The sequence below is a fragment of the Larimichthys crocea genome, chromosome III (assembly GCF_000972845.2).
Source record: "Larimichthys crocea isolate SSNF chromosome III, L_crocea_2.0, whole genome shotgun sequence".
NCBI lineage: Eukaryota > Metazoa > Chordata > Actinopteri > Sciaenidae > Larimichthys > Larimichthys crocea.
Genome location: NC_040013.1, coordinates 1,047,757 through 1,064,671, shown reverse-complemented (window position 1 = coordinate 1,064,671; position 16,915 = coordinate 1,047,757). Strand labels below are relative to the sequence as shown.

Sequence of the window (16,915 nt, the reverse complement as noted above, 5' to 3'; positions counted from 1 at the left end):
ACACTGTCTGTGGCAAAAACAGTTGGATACAGTAGCTGGGTTTGACTCAGTTAGGTTAGCTACCTGGCTAACCGCTAACTGTAGCTGCCGTTAGCTCCGTTAGCCAATTAGCCAAGAAGTTACGTCCATGTGTTACTGTCTGTGGCAAAAACAGTCAGAGACTTTGTCCACTTCAAATACGGAGGGACTTGTTGCTTATTAGAGTTTAGAGTCACCAGTAGCACTGCAGCTAGTGCTAAGTCAGTTAGGTTAGCTGGCTAACCGCTAACTGTAGCTGCCGTTAGCCAATCGAAGGTGTTTGTACCTTTAGCCGTGGGAGGTGACACAGATGTTACGACCATGTTTTATACTGTCTGTGGCAAAAACAGTTGGAATACAGTCGCCGGGTTTGACTCAGTTAGGTTGCTACATGGCTAACCGCTAACTGTAGCTGCCGTTAGCTAGTTAGCTCAGTTAGCCGTGAAGCTAGCTGGTTGGTGCAGCTTTGAAGGTGAGCGTCACGGACGTGACGTCCGGTACGTCGTCCGTGTTTACATCTGTGGTCGGCTTGCAGAAACTCTCTCTCGTGTCGCGTGTCTTTCGTAACTGAGGTCCAATGTCGTCACGACGTGAAGTTTACAGCGCTAACGTCTCCGTCATGACTCCTGCTGGTGTGGTGTTTGTCGTGCTCTCCCCCGTCCTTCTTCTTTTTGTTTTGTTGGAAAAATCAGTCTGCTTTCACGCTGAGACATGGTTAGAGAGCACATTTTCAGGCAGAGAGTCGAGAGCGTTTTTGGTAAATTTACTAAACTCTATGATTTGGTTGTATTTGATATCAGGTTTGTATTCTGTAAATAAGGTCGAGGTTAAAAAAAAAAAACGCCTGAGCGGTCTGATGTTTTGAAAGATTGCTTCAATGCTAGAGTTATTGTGTTGTCTTGATTTACAGCTAACGCGATCCATGATCATTTGATAGATTAATTTGTAGATTCTGTAAAATGTTTATGAAGTGCGATGTTCCGTTACGTGTTTCCTTCTTCTGTTTTTTTAACTCACCGCCTCAGTCCTTAATTCTTCTGCAGCACTTCATGGATGAACTGTGTGCGGTGAAATTTAATGTTCAGCAGCTTTAACGCTCCATCTATTCGATTCTGATGTTTACAGACGTACGTGCGGTTATTCACACGCTGTTTACCGACACTCACATTGAGCTGTCCGTGATTCGGTTTGAAGTCATTCCCGAAGCTTTCGCTTAAAAAACAAAAACACACACAAAAAAAAAAACACGCGGCACACGGTGGGCGCCCATTTTTTACATTTTGATGAAGGATTTGTCCTTTAACACCTTCTTGTGTGGATTTTGAACAGTATTTCTGTACATTTAATAAATGGTCGGTATCTTATTTAACCAGCTGTTGTCAGGTGTGTCACTTTTACACTTGCTTCCTCCAATATGTGGACAAACGTCAGGTGTGAGGTACTTTCAGGTGTTCTTCATCATATCTACACGTTCATTTGATGTATTAACCTCCTTTAATTCCCTTTCTCGGTTCCCTACAGCAGCAGTGTACTGACGCGTCCCTACACGAGTTAACGTTGCTTAAAAATGTCAATGTTGCCAACGTCAACAAACAATCTGCAGCCACATGTGAAATATACTGTGGCTAACGTTAGCTTTTACGTTAGCTTTTAACGTTAGCTGCTAACATGGATGCTTTGCTAGCTACTAACGTATCAAATGAAGTCTTAATAATTATTATATATATATATTAATAATTAGTAATTAATTAAGACTCTGGAGCTGATCTGGCTGTTAGTCGTCTGTTTGTCAGCTGGCTGGTTTACGTTAGCTTGCTCACTTGCTAACGTAATTGCTACCAAAATGCTATCTGAACGGATATGTTATTCATAGCTTTAACTCTTTAGCGACAGTTAACGATGTAACGGTAAGAGTAAGGCTACGACTTCTTTCTACAGGCCAAAGGTGATGCTAAGCTAGGGCTAACTAGTTAACCGTAACTCAGGCTAAGCTGGCGTTGGCAGCTCGGCGTGGCTCGCCGTTGGTTGGCGTTGGTTGCTCAGTGGTATTGGCTGATGGTAACAGGTTCGTCTCGTCTCGTCTTCTCCTGCTTATCCGTTTAAGTCGGGTCGCGGGGGCAGCAGCTTCAGCAGGGAAGCCCAGACTTTCCTCTCCCGGCCACCAAGAGACATAGTCCCTCCCGCATGTCCTGGGTCTTCCCGGGGCCGCCACCGGAGGGACGTGCCCGGAACATCTCACCAGGGAGACGTCCAGGAGGCATCTCATGAGATGCCCGAGCCACCTTAACTGGTTCCTCCTGTCCAATTCTCCCTGATGAATATGGAAATCTATGGAGTCAGGTCTCCCTTGCCCAGACGTGGGTCACCGGGGCCCCCCCTGGAGCCAGGCCTGGGGGTGGGACTCGTTGGCGAGTGCCTGGTGGTCGGGTCTTCACCCATGGGGCCCAGCCAGGCACAGCCCGAAAAGGTGACATGGGCCCCCCCTTCCCATGGACCCACCACCCATGGGAGGGGTCACAGGGGGCGTGTGCTGAGAGAGATGGGCAGCAGTCGGAGGCGGGGACCCTGGCGGTCCGACCCCCGGTTGCAGAAGCTGGCTCTGGGGATGTCGAACGTCACCTCTGTGGCGGGGAAGGAGCCTGAGCTGGTGCACGAGGTTGAGAGGTACCGGCTAGATATAGTCGGGCTCGCCTCGGCGCACAGTGTGGGCTCCGGAACCAGTTTCCTTGAGAGGGGCTGGACGCTCTACCACTCTGGAGTTGCCCCCGGTGAGAGGCGCAGAGCGAGGGTGGGAATGCTTGTTTCCCCCCGACTCGGCGCCTGTACGTTGGGGTTCACCCCGGTGGACGAGAGGGTAGCCTCCCTTCGCCTTCGGGCGGGGGGACGGGTCCTGACTGTCGTCTGTGTCTATGCACTGAACGGCAGGTTATCAACGTTATTCCAGACGTTGTAATTTCACTTTTACCTGTTTTAGCAACAGGATGCTAATGCCTTGTTAGCTCGTACAGAACCTGTAAATGAGTTTGTATCAGCCCGTCACCGTACAGGTGAACATCCCTCAGGACGTCTTCCACTGTCTTCACCTGGGGACACAAAGGTTGGTGAGAATATTTCACAGACTCTCCGTTACCTGTGTCTTACCTGTCTTACCTGTGTCTTACCTGTGTTCAGTCTCAGGTCGGCTGTCTCACACTTCTTGTCCTTGTCCTAGGTTGAAGTCTTTAGTCTGTCTTCAGTCCATTCTGCTGAAGGCAGCGTTTCGTTAATTAAACGTCAAATCTTCGTTAAAACAAACGCCGGGCTGGTATCGATGAGGCGATCTGAAGCAGGACAGGTAAACTGTCTCTGTTCAGCAGGTGTAGTTTTATCGTATCAGCACATGGAGGCGTCAGCATGCAGAGATTATTTTCTGCTGTCGGACCTCCAACGCCTCCCAGAGGACACGGAGCGGTAAAGTTCTGAATAATAATAACATCATGTGTACAAGAGGGAGGTTCATATACAGTGTTACACATATATTATATAATATATATATTCCATTTAAAAGCAGTATGAAGAAAGACTTTGAAATATTACAGTGTTATACTGTAAAAAACAAAACAGTGTAACCTTTTCTAATATTACTGTTGATTACATGTTCAAGGTTTTATTCCATATTTTAAAGTGCCAAAACATGACGGCAAAATATACCATTAAATATTAGTGTTTTACTGTAATATGCAGTATAAATAAAGGTTTAGAGATATGAGATATGTTTTACTGAAAAACAAGAGATGACTAAAATATGACTGTGTTTTACAGTATACAGTAAAATAGTCATATTTCTAAACCTTTATTTATATGACATTTTAAGGGAATTTATACAGAACAAAGTATTTTTATTAGATACTGTTAATTGTGCAGTAAAACTAATATTTAATGGCATGTTTGACAGTTTTTTACCATCTACAAACATTTTAAATATGAAATAAAACCCCAATAGAAAACTGGATGCAGTCTCTGTGACGTCACCGCAGATTTCTCTCTCTAATCTAAAGACACAGATCGTCGGCGTACCTGAATGAAGCCTTAATATAATGTGAACAGGTGAGTTGTATATAAATTCACCCTCAGTACAGTTGTCATGAACGGGGAAATTAGCTACAGAGACCAAAACTGTTTTTTGTACCAGGCTGTAAACATGTTTATTTCTGCTGTGAAGTTGGACATTTGGACATGGGGACTTATGGAGACTGACTCACTTCTGGAGCCAGCCTCAGGTGGACGTTAGAGGAACTGCAGGTTGTGGGGCCCCTTGGCCCGGTCAGTCCGGCCCTGCACATGGAGCTCTGTCCTCTCAGTGAACGTTATTTTAATGTTGTCTGAGTGTTTCCTGGGTGTCCTCAGCTCCTCGTGAGGCTCAGTGTCACCTGTGTCTGGTCTTACTACCGTGCTCACCCACGTCACTGCCACGAGACCCTTCACATCAATGAAAAGGTGACGTGCGTGCGTGCGTGCGTGCGTGCGTGCCTGCGCGCGCACACGGCAATCAGGTGGTGAAATGTAGCCCAACTTCCCGCGGGCAGGGCTCTGCTGATGACGGGTCCACGATGGAGAGGACACGGCGTGCGGTGCCGATGATCGACCCACCGACAGCAGATCCGCAGCCATGAGCTCCACCTTCCCCAAATCCGAGTCCACCACCTCCTTGCTGAAGTCCTCCTCGGCGGCCAGGAGACCCGCACACCTCCCTGAACGCGCAGCGGAGAGCCGGAGGAGTCAGCATCACCGCCAGCATCAGCACCAGCATCACCACCAGAGCGGCGGCGGCGGCAAAGCCGCAGAGGAGTCCTTCTGGTCGGCCGAGTGCGACATCAGCGCCCGGAGACCTCTGTGCCATCCGTCCCTGCTCGGCAGCCAGGACAGCAGCGCAGCCACGCGGGGCAAGTGTAAGCCGCACACCCCGCACGGCCAAGCCCCCGACCCGCCGGAGCCGAACGGCGTGAGGGAGCGGCGGGCACACCGGCACCACCACCGCAGGAAGCACCACCAGCGGGATGACCGGCCACCTGCAGCCGAGCAGCCCGAGCACCCCCGGCACCGCTGCCACACGCACTCCCGCCCGGTCCCGAGGGCGCCCTCTCTGTCGGACAGCAGCAACAACGACGACCGGGCTCCTCTGTGCGAGCCCGGGGCCAGCCTGGCTCACCACAGCGGCGGCCAGGTGAGCAGCCCGTCCCCGTCCTCATGCTCTCTGGTGCCGCTGTCCAGCAGCAGGTCGTCCCGGAGGTCCCGGAGGTCCAGCGCGGCTTCCTCCACGTCTGACATCAACTTACGCACCATCCTCAACTCTCTGTTCGGACAGGTGAGACAGCTCAGAGCGGCTCCATCAGCTCCATCAGGCTCCATCAGCTCCATCAGCTCCATCAGGCTCCATCACATCATTAATCACAGCCTCATTAGAGGTTAATTAGGGCTCGGACAGGAAGAGGTTAACTGGCTCTGACGTCCTGTTTACAACCAGCACTCACTAATGTCTCATTTCTTATGTAAGGTAACCCTCCTACAGACCTCCACCAGCTCTGTGTGCTAATGTGCATCCACATATAGAAATACATATTCATGCTGCACAGACGCTGCTGATGGATGCAGGCTCTATTTTCAGCCTCCAGTGAAATCCATTGTTGGACGGTTACTGTGAGCGGGAAGACGATGGAGGTCAGGGTGACCTTGGCTTCGCCTGCAGAGGGCAGAGGATGAAGAGGGACGGGGGTAGGGGTCTGAACACAAACAGTTCTGGTGCACAAAGGAGGGTGAAGATGAAGATATGTGCGAGATGTTTGGTGTCGCAGAAAGACGTAGCGATGCAAGTGAGCCGGCGAGAATGAAACAACCGCCGAGTCTGAGGCAAGGAAACGGTGAGATGCTCCTCCAGGAGCGAGCCGCCGCCCCAGGTGAAGGAGTTCAGGTATCTCAGGGTCTGGTTGTTGTGGACGGTCCAGTCCGTCTACGGTCATGAACCAAAACACTGAGATCGTGGCTCCAAATGAGCTTCAAAAGAAAACATTAAAATAACGTTCACTAAGAGGATAGAGCTCCATATGCAGGGCCGGACTGACCAACTCTGGGGCCTCAGAGGGGCTGAAAGGAGCCAAGTGGCCCCACAATCTCCCCCCACAAAACTGCAGTTCCTCTTTTCCGCCACTTGAGGCTGGCTCCAGAAGTGTTTGATGTCACTCTTGCTTGGTTTTATTTTGAAAATCTGCCAGATTCTTTATGCCGTTTCAGTGCCTAGACTTCCTGTCAGCTTGAGCTGCTCACGTGCAGACCGCCGTGCTTCTGTTGGCTCCAATCATCTCGAGGTCTTGTGACGGTAAATGGTTGCGTAAGTTGGTGCGGCGTCTGCAGTACTGTGGACATTGGACCAGTACCAGTTATTGTTCAGATGGAGCTGAGCCTGACGGCAAAGCTCTCGATGTTCCAGTCCATCTACATTCCAACCCTCACCTACGGTAATGAGCGCTGGGTAATGAATGAATGATTGTGGCTTCAAAGGAGCTTTCACCACTGAGATTGGCAAAGAGCTTGGAGTGGAGCCAGCTGAGGTGGTTCAACATTCCTTTGGGGATGTTCAGGCCACGTCCAACTGGTTTACCCCCGGGGCAGACCCAGAACCTGCTGAAGGGATTATGTAACCTATCTAGCCTGAAAACGCCTCCAGGAGGAGCTGGGATGTTGACTGGGACGTCCTGCTAAACCTGCAGCCAACCCCAGATAAGGTTCCTCCAGCAGATGTTAAATCCAAGGTTACTAGAAGGTGTGAAATGTCAAAGCAGGCCTCGGGCCTTGTTGATGAGGTCAACGGTCTCAGGAAAACCTGTTTTTGTGGCGTGAGGGGTTCGTCCTGAGCGTCCGGTTGGGTCACCTCGGAGTCCTCAAAGAGTTCAGGTCCTGTAGAGACGTCAGGAGGTGACGACGGACTCAGGTGCACCTTCATCGTCTTTTGTCTCGATGAAGGAACCGACGTTCACTCAGCGGTGACGTACAGGCTCCAAGGGGGGAGTTCAAACGTCACCGCAAGTTCAGCACGTAAAGAAATGAGCGAGCAGCTGGAAGTAGGTCGTCACGCAATGTTCCTGTAAAGTTGCCGGGTAAAGATTTTCTCTCCACAGAAAAAGCCGACGCCTCACATCATGGATGACCCTGACGCAAAGGTCAACTCGTCAGGTGTGCATTTGTTTAATCACCTTGCCCTCCCGTCAGTGAAACACTGAACCTGAGGTTGTTCATGAAGGTTCCTCACCGAGTGTCCATGATGAGTTTGAATGCTCTGAATAAGGAAAGGAGCCTCAGTGTTTCCTTTCTTATCTCCGATACGTTTGTATCGTATGTGTTATTTTACATTCATGTGAAGTCACGTGTTTCACCAGGACGTCGCAGTCAGAGCGCACGAGGACCTTGTTTTGTAGTCCATCTTCTGAAGTTTGTAGTTTTACCACAGATCACGTCAATAACGTCGCGTAACAGCAGTCGTGACCTCATGACCCTTTCCATCGAGGAAAAGTGTTTTTTTTTGAGCCACTGAGAATAATAATGTTTATATCTTTACATAAACGCCCAATAACCCAGTGCAGACGTAGATATAACGTCTCATTCTGATAAAACTGAAATGAATCCAGTTATACGTGTTATTAACTCTGACCCTGACCCAGAGGTGAACTGTTTGTGATGTTTGCTGTCTGCTGATGTGTCGCAGACTGAGCATCACCATCTTTTCCTTTAATAGGCATAATTCACTCTCTCTGCTCAGCCCTCTCTCTCTCTCTCTCTCCGTTACGAGCTGCTTTCCGTGACTCTTGTCTTCACTTCAGTTTGTTGGTCGGGCTGCAGCTTCTCGGTCTTCATGGGTCTGACTGTTTGCACAAAGTCCTCATGGTCCTTCTTAGAGCCTCTTTGCTCCTCTGGTATGGGAAACTGCTTCGACTGGCCTCTCCGAGCGGTAGGATTTGTTTTGTTCAGCATCTTTGTTTCTCACTTTTTCTGCAGAGTTGCACTTTTTTTTTTCTCACAGTCGCGTTTTATGTCGATGTAGTCAGGCAACATGTTGCACGAAGCAGAGAGAAGAGTTAGGAACTGCAACGATCGATTAGTTAGTCCAGATATTCAGATTTCAGATCCTCAGATGTATTTTCATCTGTGATAGTGAACTGAATATCTTTAGTTTAAAGACGTCACCTCGAGCTTCAGTCAACGTTTTCTGATCTATGTCAGCTACCAAACTGAGCTAACAGCAGCTACCAAGCTGAGCTAACATTAGCTAACAGCAGCTACCAAACTGAGCTAACAGCAGCTACCAAACTGAGCTAATATTAGTTAACATTAGCTAACAAACTGAGCTAACATTAGCTAACAGCACCCAACAAACTGAGCTAACATTAGCTAACAGCAGCTACCATATTCAAATAGCATGAGCTAACAAACTGAACTAACATTAGCTAACAGCAGCTACCAAATTCAGATAGCATTAGCTAACAGCAGCTAACAAACTGAGCTGACATTAGCTAACAAACTGAACTAACATTAGCTAACAAACTGAGCTAACATTAGCTAACAAACTGAACTAACATTAGCTAACAGCAGCTAACAAACTGAGCTAACATTAGCTAACAGCAGCTACCAAATTCAAATAGCATGAGCTAACAAACTGAGCTAACATTAGCTAACAAACTGAACTAACATTAGCTAACAGCAGCTACCAAATTCAGATAACATTAGCTAACAAACATTCTCTAAATAGAGCTCCCTAAATCTGGACCACACTGGACCTTTAATATTGTGGGTGAGTCTCTTTAGTTTGTGAGGACGTCACCTTGGACCTTTTTGGACTCATTAATAATAAAAAATGTATTTTTCTGGGACATGCTTCACAAAAACAGACAAAAATCAGCACGTGTCACGATCACACATGTAGCCTGTTTAGCGCTTCAGCTCGTCCTTTCTCTGCTGCCGAGTGTGTTTACTGTTCCCGTGACAGTGTATAGGTCTGAGGTGCCAGTCGCTACAACGCGGCGAGTAAACTGTTATGAGCGATGAGTGGAAAGTTGGCAGCACGCCATTTTATTGATGCATTTACCTTTCTGTCACGCTCACGTATGCGACTGAGCGTCTGAAGTGGAAACAGACGATTTCCGCTGCTTTGTGGCAACAAACCAAACAGCAGCTAACAAACTGAGCTAACGGCAGCTAACAAACTGAGCTAACAGCCGCTAACAAACTGAGCTAACGGCGGCTAACAAACTGAGCTAACGGCAGCTAACAAACTGAGCTAACGGCAGCTAACAAACTGAGCAAACTGAGCAAACTGAGCTAACGGCAGCTAACAAACTGAGCTAACATGAGCTAAGAGCAGCTAACAAACTGAGCAAACTGAGCTAACGGCAGCTAACAAACTGAGCAAACTGAGCTAACAGCGGCTAACAAACTGAGCTAACGGCAGCTAACAAACTGAGCAAACTGAGCTAACGGCAGCTAACAAACTGAGCTAACATGAGCTAAGAGCAGCTAACAAACTGAGCAACATGACGTAAAACTGACTAACATTAGACTACAGCAGCTACCAATTCAATAGCTATGTAGCTAACAAACATTCTCTAATAAGAGAGCTCCCTAAATCTGGACCACACTGGACCTTTAATTATGTGGGTGATCTCTTTAGTTTGGAGGACGTCACCTTGGACCTTTTTGGACTCATAATAATAAAAATGTGTTTTTTTGGGACATGCTTTCACAAAAAGACAAAAATCAGCACGTGTCACGATCAACATTAGCCTGTTTACGCGCTCAGCTTCGTCCTTTTCTCTGCTGCCGAGTGTGTTTACTGGTTCCTGTGACAGTGTATAGGTCTGAGGGCCAGTCGCTACAACCGGCGAGTAAACTGTTATGGAGCGATGAGTGGAAAGTTGGCAGCACGCCTTTATTGATGCATTTACCTTGTCTGTCAAGCTCAGCGTAACGCACGGACTGAGCTCTGAAGTGGAAACAGCGATTTTTCCGCTGCTTGTGGCAACAAACAACAGAACAGCAGCCGAACAAACTGGTGACTAACGGCAGCAAACAAACAGAGCTAACGGCAAGCTAACACACGAGCTAACAGCAGCTACAAAGCTTGAGCTAACAGCGGCTACCTAAACTGAGTTAACAGCAGCTAGCAAACTGGAGCTAACAGGATACAAACTGAGCTAACAGCGGCTAACAAACTGAGCTAAAAGGGCTAACAAACTTAGATAACACAGCTAACAAACTGAGCTAACAGTCGGCAGAACAAAACTGAGCAAAACTGGAGCTAACGGCAGCTAACAAACTGAGCTAAAGCAGCTAACAAAAGCTAGCTAGTACACAGCTAACAAACTGAGCTAACTAGCTAAGCAGCAACTAACAACTGAGCTAACATAGCTAACAGCAGCAAAAACTGGAGCTAATGGCAGCTAACAAACTGGCAAACTGACTAACGCAGCTAACAAACTGGCAGCTGAATAGCGGCTAAACAAACTGAGCTAACATAGCTAAAGCCAGCTAACAAACTGACATCAATACAGCTCTAACCAACTGAGCTAACATGAGCTAACACAGCTAACAAACTGAGCACTAACATTGAGCTAACGAGCAGCTAACAAACTGGGCAATAGCTAGCATAACAAACTGAGCTAACAGGAGAAAAGAAGCTGAAAAAAACGAAATACATGAGCTAACAGAAGCTAACAAACTGAGCAAACTGAGCTAACATAGTAACAGTAGCTAAACAAACTAACATGAGCTAATCAGCAGCTCACAACTGGAGCATAACATGGAGCTAACAGCAGCTAACAACCTGGCTAATAGCACTAAACTGAGCTACATGGTAGCTAAAGCAGCTAACAAACGAGCTAACATGAAGCTAACAAGACAGCTAACAAACTGGAAAGCAAATGAGCTAACACTTAGCTAACAGTCGCTAAAACTGAGTCTAAACATTGGCCTAACAGTATAACAAACTGTAGCTTAACATGAGTAACAGCAGCTAATCCGAGACGGAGCTAATTAGGACGGCACCAAGCCACCTCAGTGTCAAGCATAAACATATTTAGCATCTGTCAGCTGTGGTAGCAAGTTGCTGTAAGAGTTGCCTTCTCCACTTTAGCGTCCACATTGCCTTCACTGTGTCTTGTGTGTGCGGCCTCCTCTGAAAGATGCTCCAGGATGCATAGAGGAGGCTAAGCGTGCTGTCCTGTTGAGGCGCTGGGCCGGGCCGGGTTATGCTCGGCCCGTATCAGTGTCCACTAGTCTTTCCCCATGACTCGAAACTGCGTCCTCGGAGATCCATGCTGGTACAAACCTGCGTCTTCCTGAGTAAGGCACTGCCCACTGCAGCCGCAGGCTGTCGTAAGTCTGGTGACAACCTCCACCCCTCATCTACATGTGTGTTTATGAGACTGTGACTCACTGTTCACCACGGCAATGAGCCCTCCACATTATGACTGTCCTGGGCCATGATGGACGCAGCTTGTGAATACAACAACGCCTGTTTATACATCAATACACAAACATCAGAGGAGACTTCTAAAACCGGACGTAGTTCTCTCGTGACGTCCCCAGCAACTGTCTAAAACCTGGCGAATGTCTCTGTGACGTCCCCGCAGGTACTGTCTAAAACTGGACGTAGTCTCCCATGACTCCCGCAGACTGTCTACAACCCGGACGTAGTCCTGAGACGTCCCGCAGACTGTCTAAAACCTGGACGTAGTCCCCGTAACGTCCAAGCAGACTGTCTAAAACTGGCCGTAGTCTCCGTAACGTCCAAGCAGACTGTCTAAACACCTGGACGTATCTCTGTAAGTCCCCGCAGACTGATCCTAAAACTGACGGATCTCTGGGGACGTCCACGCAGACTGTCTAAAACCGAGACGTAGTCTCCGTTACGTCCCCGCAGACTGTCTAAAACCTGGACGTAGTCTCCGGACGTCCCCCGGCAGACTGTCTAAAACCTGGACGTAGTCTCCGTGACGTCCCCGCAGACGGTCTAAAACTAGACGTAGTCTGTGTGACGCCCCGCAACTGTCACTCTAAAACCATGGACGTTATCTCCGTGACGTCCCCAGCAACTGTTCAAAACCTGGACGTAGTCTCTGTCGTCCCGCAGACTGTCTAAAACTGGACGTAGTCCGTAGCGTCCAAGCGACTGTCTAAAAACCTGGACTGTAGTCTCTAACAAGGACGTCCTCGCAGACTGTCTAAAACCCTGGACATAGTCTCCGTGACGTCCCGCAGACTGTCTAAAAACCTGACATAGTCGCCGTGACGTCCCCGCAGACTGTCTAAAACCTGGACATAGTCTCCATGACGTCCCGCAGACTGTCTAAAACCTGGATGTAGTCTCCGTGACGTCCTACAGACTGTCCTACCTCCACCACACTCTTAATCCTGCATAACTTTAAGCCTTAATATAATGTGAACAGGTGAGTTGTATATAAATTCACCCTCAGTACAGTTGTCATGAACGGGGAAATTAGCTACAGAGACCAAAACTGTTTTTTGTACCAGGCTGTAAACATGTTTATTTCTGCTGTGAAGTTGGACATTTGGACATGGGGACTTATGGAGACTGACTCAGCCTTGGTGGTTGACGGACAGTCTCAGGTGCTGTTGTTGTGGTTTTATGGCCTCGTGTGTTTCCTGTCAGCGGTTCCGGTCCGACAGTTCTTCGGGCCTGACGTCAGCGCTCAGTGTCGTGTTTAGACTCGGCTCTGCTCCTGCTGTTAACCCCTGAGGCTTCTGGGATGTGTCTGCCTCTGTCTCTGCCCTTTAAAGGCTGCATCCATCGTAAGCTCGCGTCACATTCTTCTTGGAGAACTCGGAGCTTCTGGTTCCTGCTTACGCCTGACAGGAATCAACCTATTTATGTTGGGCGGTTCTGTCATCGTGATGTGAGGGAGTCTCAGTCGGCTCAGTGTGTTCAGTTCCTGAAGTTATGGAGAAGGTCGCGGGTTCAGGTTTGAGCATCGTTGGTGTCCGAGCGGTACGTTTGTGTGTTTGTCACTGAGATGTGTTTGTTTTGTACTGACTGATGATCACATGTTGTCTGTTCACAGGACAGGGAGCTGAGGCCAGAAGAGATGGACGGTAAGAGCTCGGTACTGTAACGTTGTTCCCTGTGGTCCAACCCGGCCCGGTTAGCAGCAGTTAATTAGCAAGTGGTATCTGTCAGTAATCGTTGACGTTGTTGCTCGACAGAGTTGCGGGACGCTTTCAAAGAGTTCGACAAAGACAAGGACGGCTTCATCAGCTGTAAAGACCTCGGGAACTGCATGAGGACGATGGGATACATGCCCACGGAGATGGAGCTGATTGAACTGAGCCAGCAGATCAACATGAACTGTAAGGACGTCTCACATCTCTGTGTCTGCGTCATTAGATCCTGTCTGAGTGCTGTCCTTGTCTCTTTGTCTCTTTGTCCTCAGTGGGAGGTCACGTCGACTTTGAGGACTTTGTCGAGTTGATGGGCCCGAAACTTCTCGCAGAAACCGCAGACATGATCGGAATCAAAGAGCTAAAAGAGGCGTTCAGAGAGGTGAGGCTGGATTCAAACGTAGAAACTGCGTCTCTGATTTCTGCTTTTTAACGCCGTCCCTCTGCTTCCTGTCCCCAGTTTGACACTAACGGAGACGGAGCCATCAGCACGTCGGAGCTCCGAGACGCGATGAGGAAGTTGTTGGGTCAACAGGTGAGACTTTGTATCGGACACGCAGCGTGGACAGAGAGTCTGTGACCTGTTCTCACCAACATGTCTGTTCCCAGGTGGGTCTGAAGGAGGTGGAAGACATCCTGAGGGACGTCGACCTGAACGGAGACGGGCTCGTCGACTTTGAAGGTGAATACATACAAACTCAAGACGTTAGCATCCTGCTGCACGTGCTAACATTACATTACAGCACGCCGCACAGCTAACTAGCCAACAACAACTTAGCTTAGTTAGCTAGTTAGCCCCTGCTAATGGTTTGTACCATTTACTGTTGGCTAAACAGTTAGCTGGTGAAATAGCTTGACGGACTATAAATCACATATTTGTTCAGACGGTATTTTTCTAGCCAGCCGACAAAATAACCTACAAATGGCAAAAGACAGATCAGCCCCAAATGTTGGTTACGTTAGCAAAATGCTAAGTGATGTAGCCGTTCACTTAGCATTTTGTTAACAGTTACGTTAGCAAGCGAGCTATAGGGAGCGGCTGCTATCCGTCCTATACGTTAGGGTTACAGCTAGCTAGCTGCTAGTAGCGATGAGCTAACCGAAGCTTAGCTTGGTTTACGGTTAGCTAGTTAGCTCCTGTTGCCTTGCATTGTGTTTTAGTAGGAAGCAGCCGTTAGCTCACCTGTTAGCTGGTGACATAATTTGGCAAGCCGTAAACAAACAACACATCCACGCGGATAGCATTTTGCTGAATCAGCTGATGTCATCCACCCAAGACTGTATTTAGTTACATAAGCTAGCTCGAAATTCATTCACGTTAGCAAGCAAGCTAACGTTATCCAATGGCACAATGACGTTAGCATGCTCTATTTCTACGCTAATGTTTACCAACAAAAGCCACAATGTCAGAGTTTGTTTCAGCTGCTTCGTCTTGGACTTGGAAATCGTTTGTTTACATCAGCTGTGTCCATTTCTGAGCTAACGTTAGCTGGCGTGAAGTATTTTAGGCAACCAGGACATTTTTTACAGTTTGTCATTGGTCTCTTTTCACAGAGTTCGTACGGATGATGTCTCGCTAAGATCGTGAACCGATCGGTCCTGAATGTGAAGCTGAAGTCCTTCTCCATGCTTGACTGACGTACAAACAGGAGGACGTCCTAAAGATCTCTGAGCCACCCGAATCTGAACGACACTGGAATTTTACAAACTCCTTGAATGTTACGGAGGAGTCACCTCACACTTTGAATCAATAAGTGTTCTTCCTGAAAACGCCTCCAGTTCAGACTGAAGGCAGAATTCGCTGTAGCCTAGCTGATGATTGTCCAACTTATGTTTTTGCACTTTAATTCTCACTTAATAACTTCCTGTTTGATAAGTCGCTGGTGTCTCGTCTCGTCCTGTACATGGTAAAAATATATATATATACACAGTACCAGTCAAAGGTTTGGACACATCTTCTCATTCAGTGGTTTTTCTTTGTTTTTATGGACCTTCATGGTCTGAATTACTGCAAAGGAACCAAGAGTTTTGGTTGCCCATGAGCAGATGGTATCTACATGTGTGGTTCCCATGTGAAGCCCTTGCAATCGTCAGGTGAAAATGAAAATTTATCAGGTCGTTCCAGACATCCTTCCCCCCAGCAATATTCCAACTCCTCCTGGAGGTGTTCCCAGGCTAGATGGGGTACAGAATCCCTCCAGCAGGTTCTGGGTCTGCCCCGGGGGTAAACCAGTTGGACGTGGTCTGAACCTCTCCAAAGGAAGGTACCCCGGGAGCATCTGAACCACCTCCGCTGACTCCTTTCAGCTCTACCCCGAGCTCCTCATTCTATCTTGATGGTTGAAGCTCATTCGAAGCCACAATCTCATTCTTTCAGTCACTACCCAACGCTCATGACCAGAGGTGAACGCAGAAGGACTGGAACATCAAGAGCTTTGCCTTCAGGGTCAGCTCCCTCTGAACCACAACGGTCCAGTTCACTGTCAGCTGTACTGCAGACGCTGAATCAACCCAACTCCATTTTCCCATCACTGATGAACAAGATCACAAGATATCTGAACTCCTTCGCTTGGGGCAGCGACTTGCTCCCAACCTGGAGGGAGCAATCCAAAGAAATCATCCAGCTGAGATGTTTTGGGATGAGTTGGATCGCAGCACGTCTGGTAAGTCCTTCAAGAATGTTGGAAAATCATTTGAGGTGACGACCTTGTGAAGATGATTGAGAGAACGGCAAGAGTTTTCAAAGTTCCACATGTTCCGTCATAGTTTTGACGTCTTTACTGCAGAAAACAAAGAGAAAGCTCTGAACGAGGGGGTGTGTCCAGTCTTTGACCGGTACTGTAGGTGTCTCGCCTCGATAGATGTCGGGATGAACCGATGTAAGAAGTCCGTGCAGTGTTGAACGTTTGGGTTTGTGTCCACACAGTCTGTTATATTAGATAACTGTACGTGGGTCGTCCTCTGTGTGACTTTGGTGCTCCACCAGGAACCCGTGTGGCAATATAACACCTGTGTCGTACCTGTGTGACCATCTGTGGTTCTTCACTGTGCCTGTCCGGTCCGATTAGAGCATCGCCGTCTGACGACTACATGCAGCGAAGAAGCAGATCTGTAAAGAGAAGCTGAGATGCGCTTCATACACGTCGTCACAGGTTCGAATCCCCACGACAGCCTACATGAAGTGTTCCTGCAGCTGTGTCGTCCTGTACTGTGTCGGTGTCACTATGATTGTAACGTTCCACACGTCTGTGTCTGTCCAAGCGATTTTTATGCATGCCAAAGAGACATTTATTAAAAATAAAGTATGCACATTTGCATTTTTGTCAACAACAACAAATATTTCGCCAAGTTCATGTAGAAAAATAAAAAGGTGTTTACATTTGAGCGCGTGCATTAATCTTTAATGTCATCACGTATGTGTCAGGACGGTACACTGTGATATCACCCTGTGCTGCAGGGTGATATCTATTATTCATACTGCAGAACGTCACATGACAGTCAACAGCTGACTGAGTTTATGTACGAGTTTGTTTACAGCGCTGACGAATCAGCTGATAAAGAAACTGAATATTACAGGAAATACAAAAGTTACATTCCTGTGATGTCACAGTTTGTTTTCATTTCAAATATTGTGTTTTCATGGAATAATGTGACTTTAAGAGTTTATACAGGGAGGAGGTTTTAATCCTGGTTACAG

At 47.8% G+C, this 16,915-nt stretch overlaps 1 protein-coding gene across 3 annotated transcripts; it reads left to right on the top strand.

The window, feature by feature from the left end:
* The first annotated feature begins 4,228 nt into the window (after positions 1-4,228).
* Positions 4,229-16,580, top strand: cabp1a (calcium binding protein 1a). Of its 3 annotated transcripts, none has more exons than XM_010752439.3 (7): positions 4,229-5,362; positions 13,122-13,152; positions 13,264-13,407; positions 13,491-13,600; positions 13,679-13,753; positions 13,828-13,900; positions 14,773-16,580. In XM_010752439.3, the coding sequence occupies exons 1-7, from the start codon at positions 4,667-4,669 to the stop codon at positions 14,796-14,798; spliced, it is 1,155 nt and encodes a 384-aa protein (XP_010750741.1). In that variant the 5' UTR covers positions 4,229-4,666; the 3' UTR covers positions 14,799-16,580. The 3 variants fall into 3 exon arrangements, with proteins under 3 accessions (XP_010750741.1, XP_027134217.1, XP_019128797.1); XM_027278416.1 differs by lacking the exon at positions 4,229-5,362 and adding an exon at positions 5,957-7,996; XM_019273252.2 differs by lacking the exon at positions 4,229-5,362 and adding an exon at positions 12,585-13,048.
* Positions 16,581-16,915: the final 335 nt, after the last annotated feature.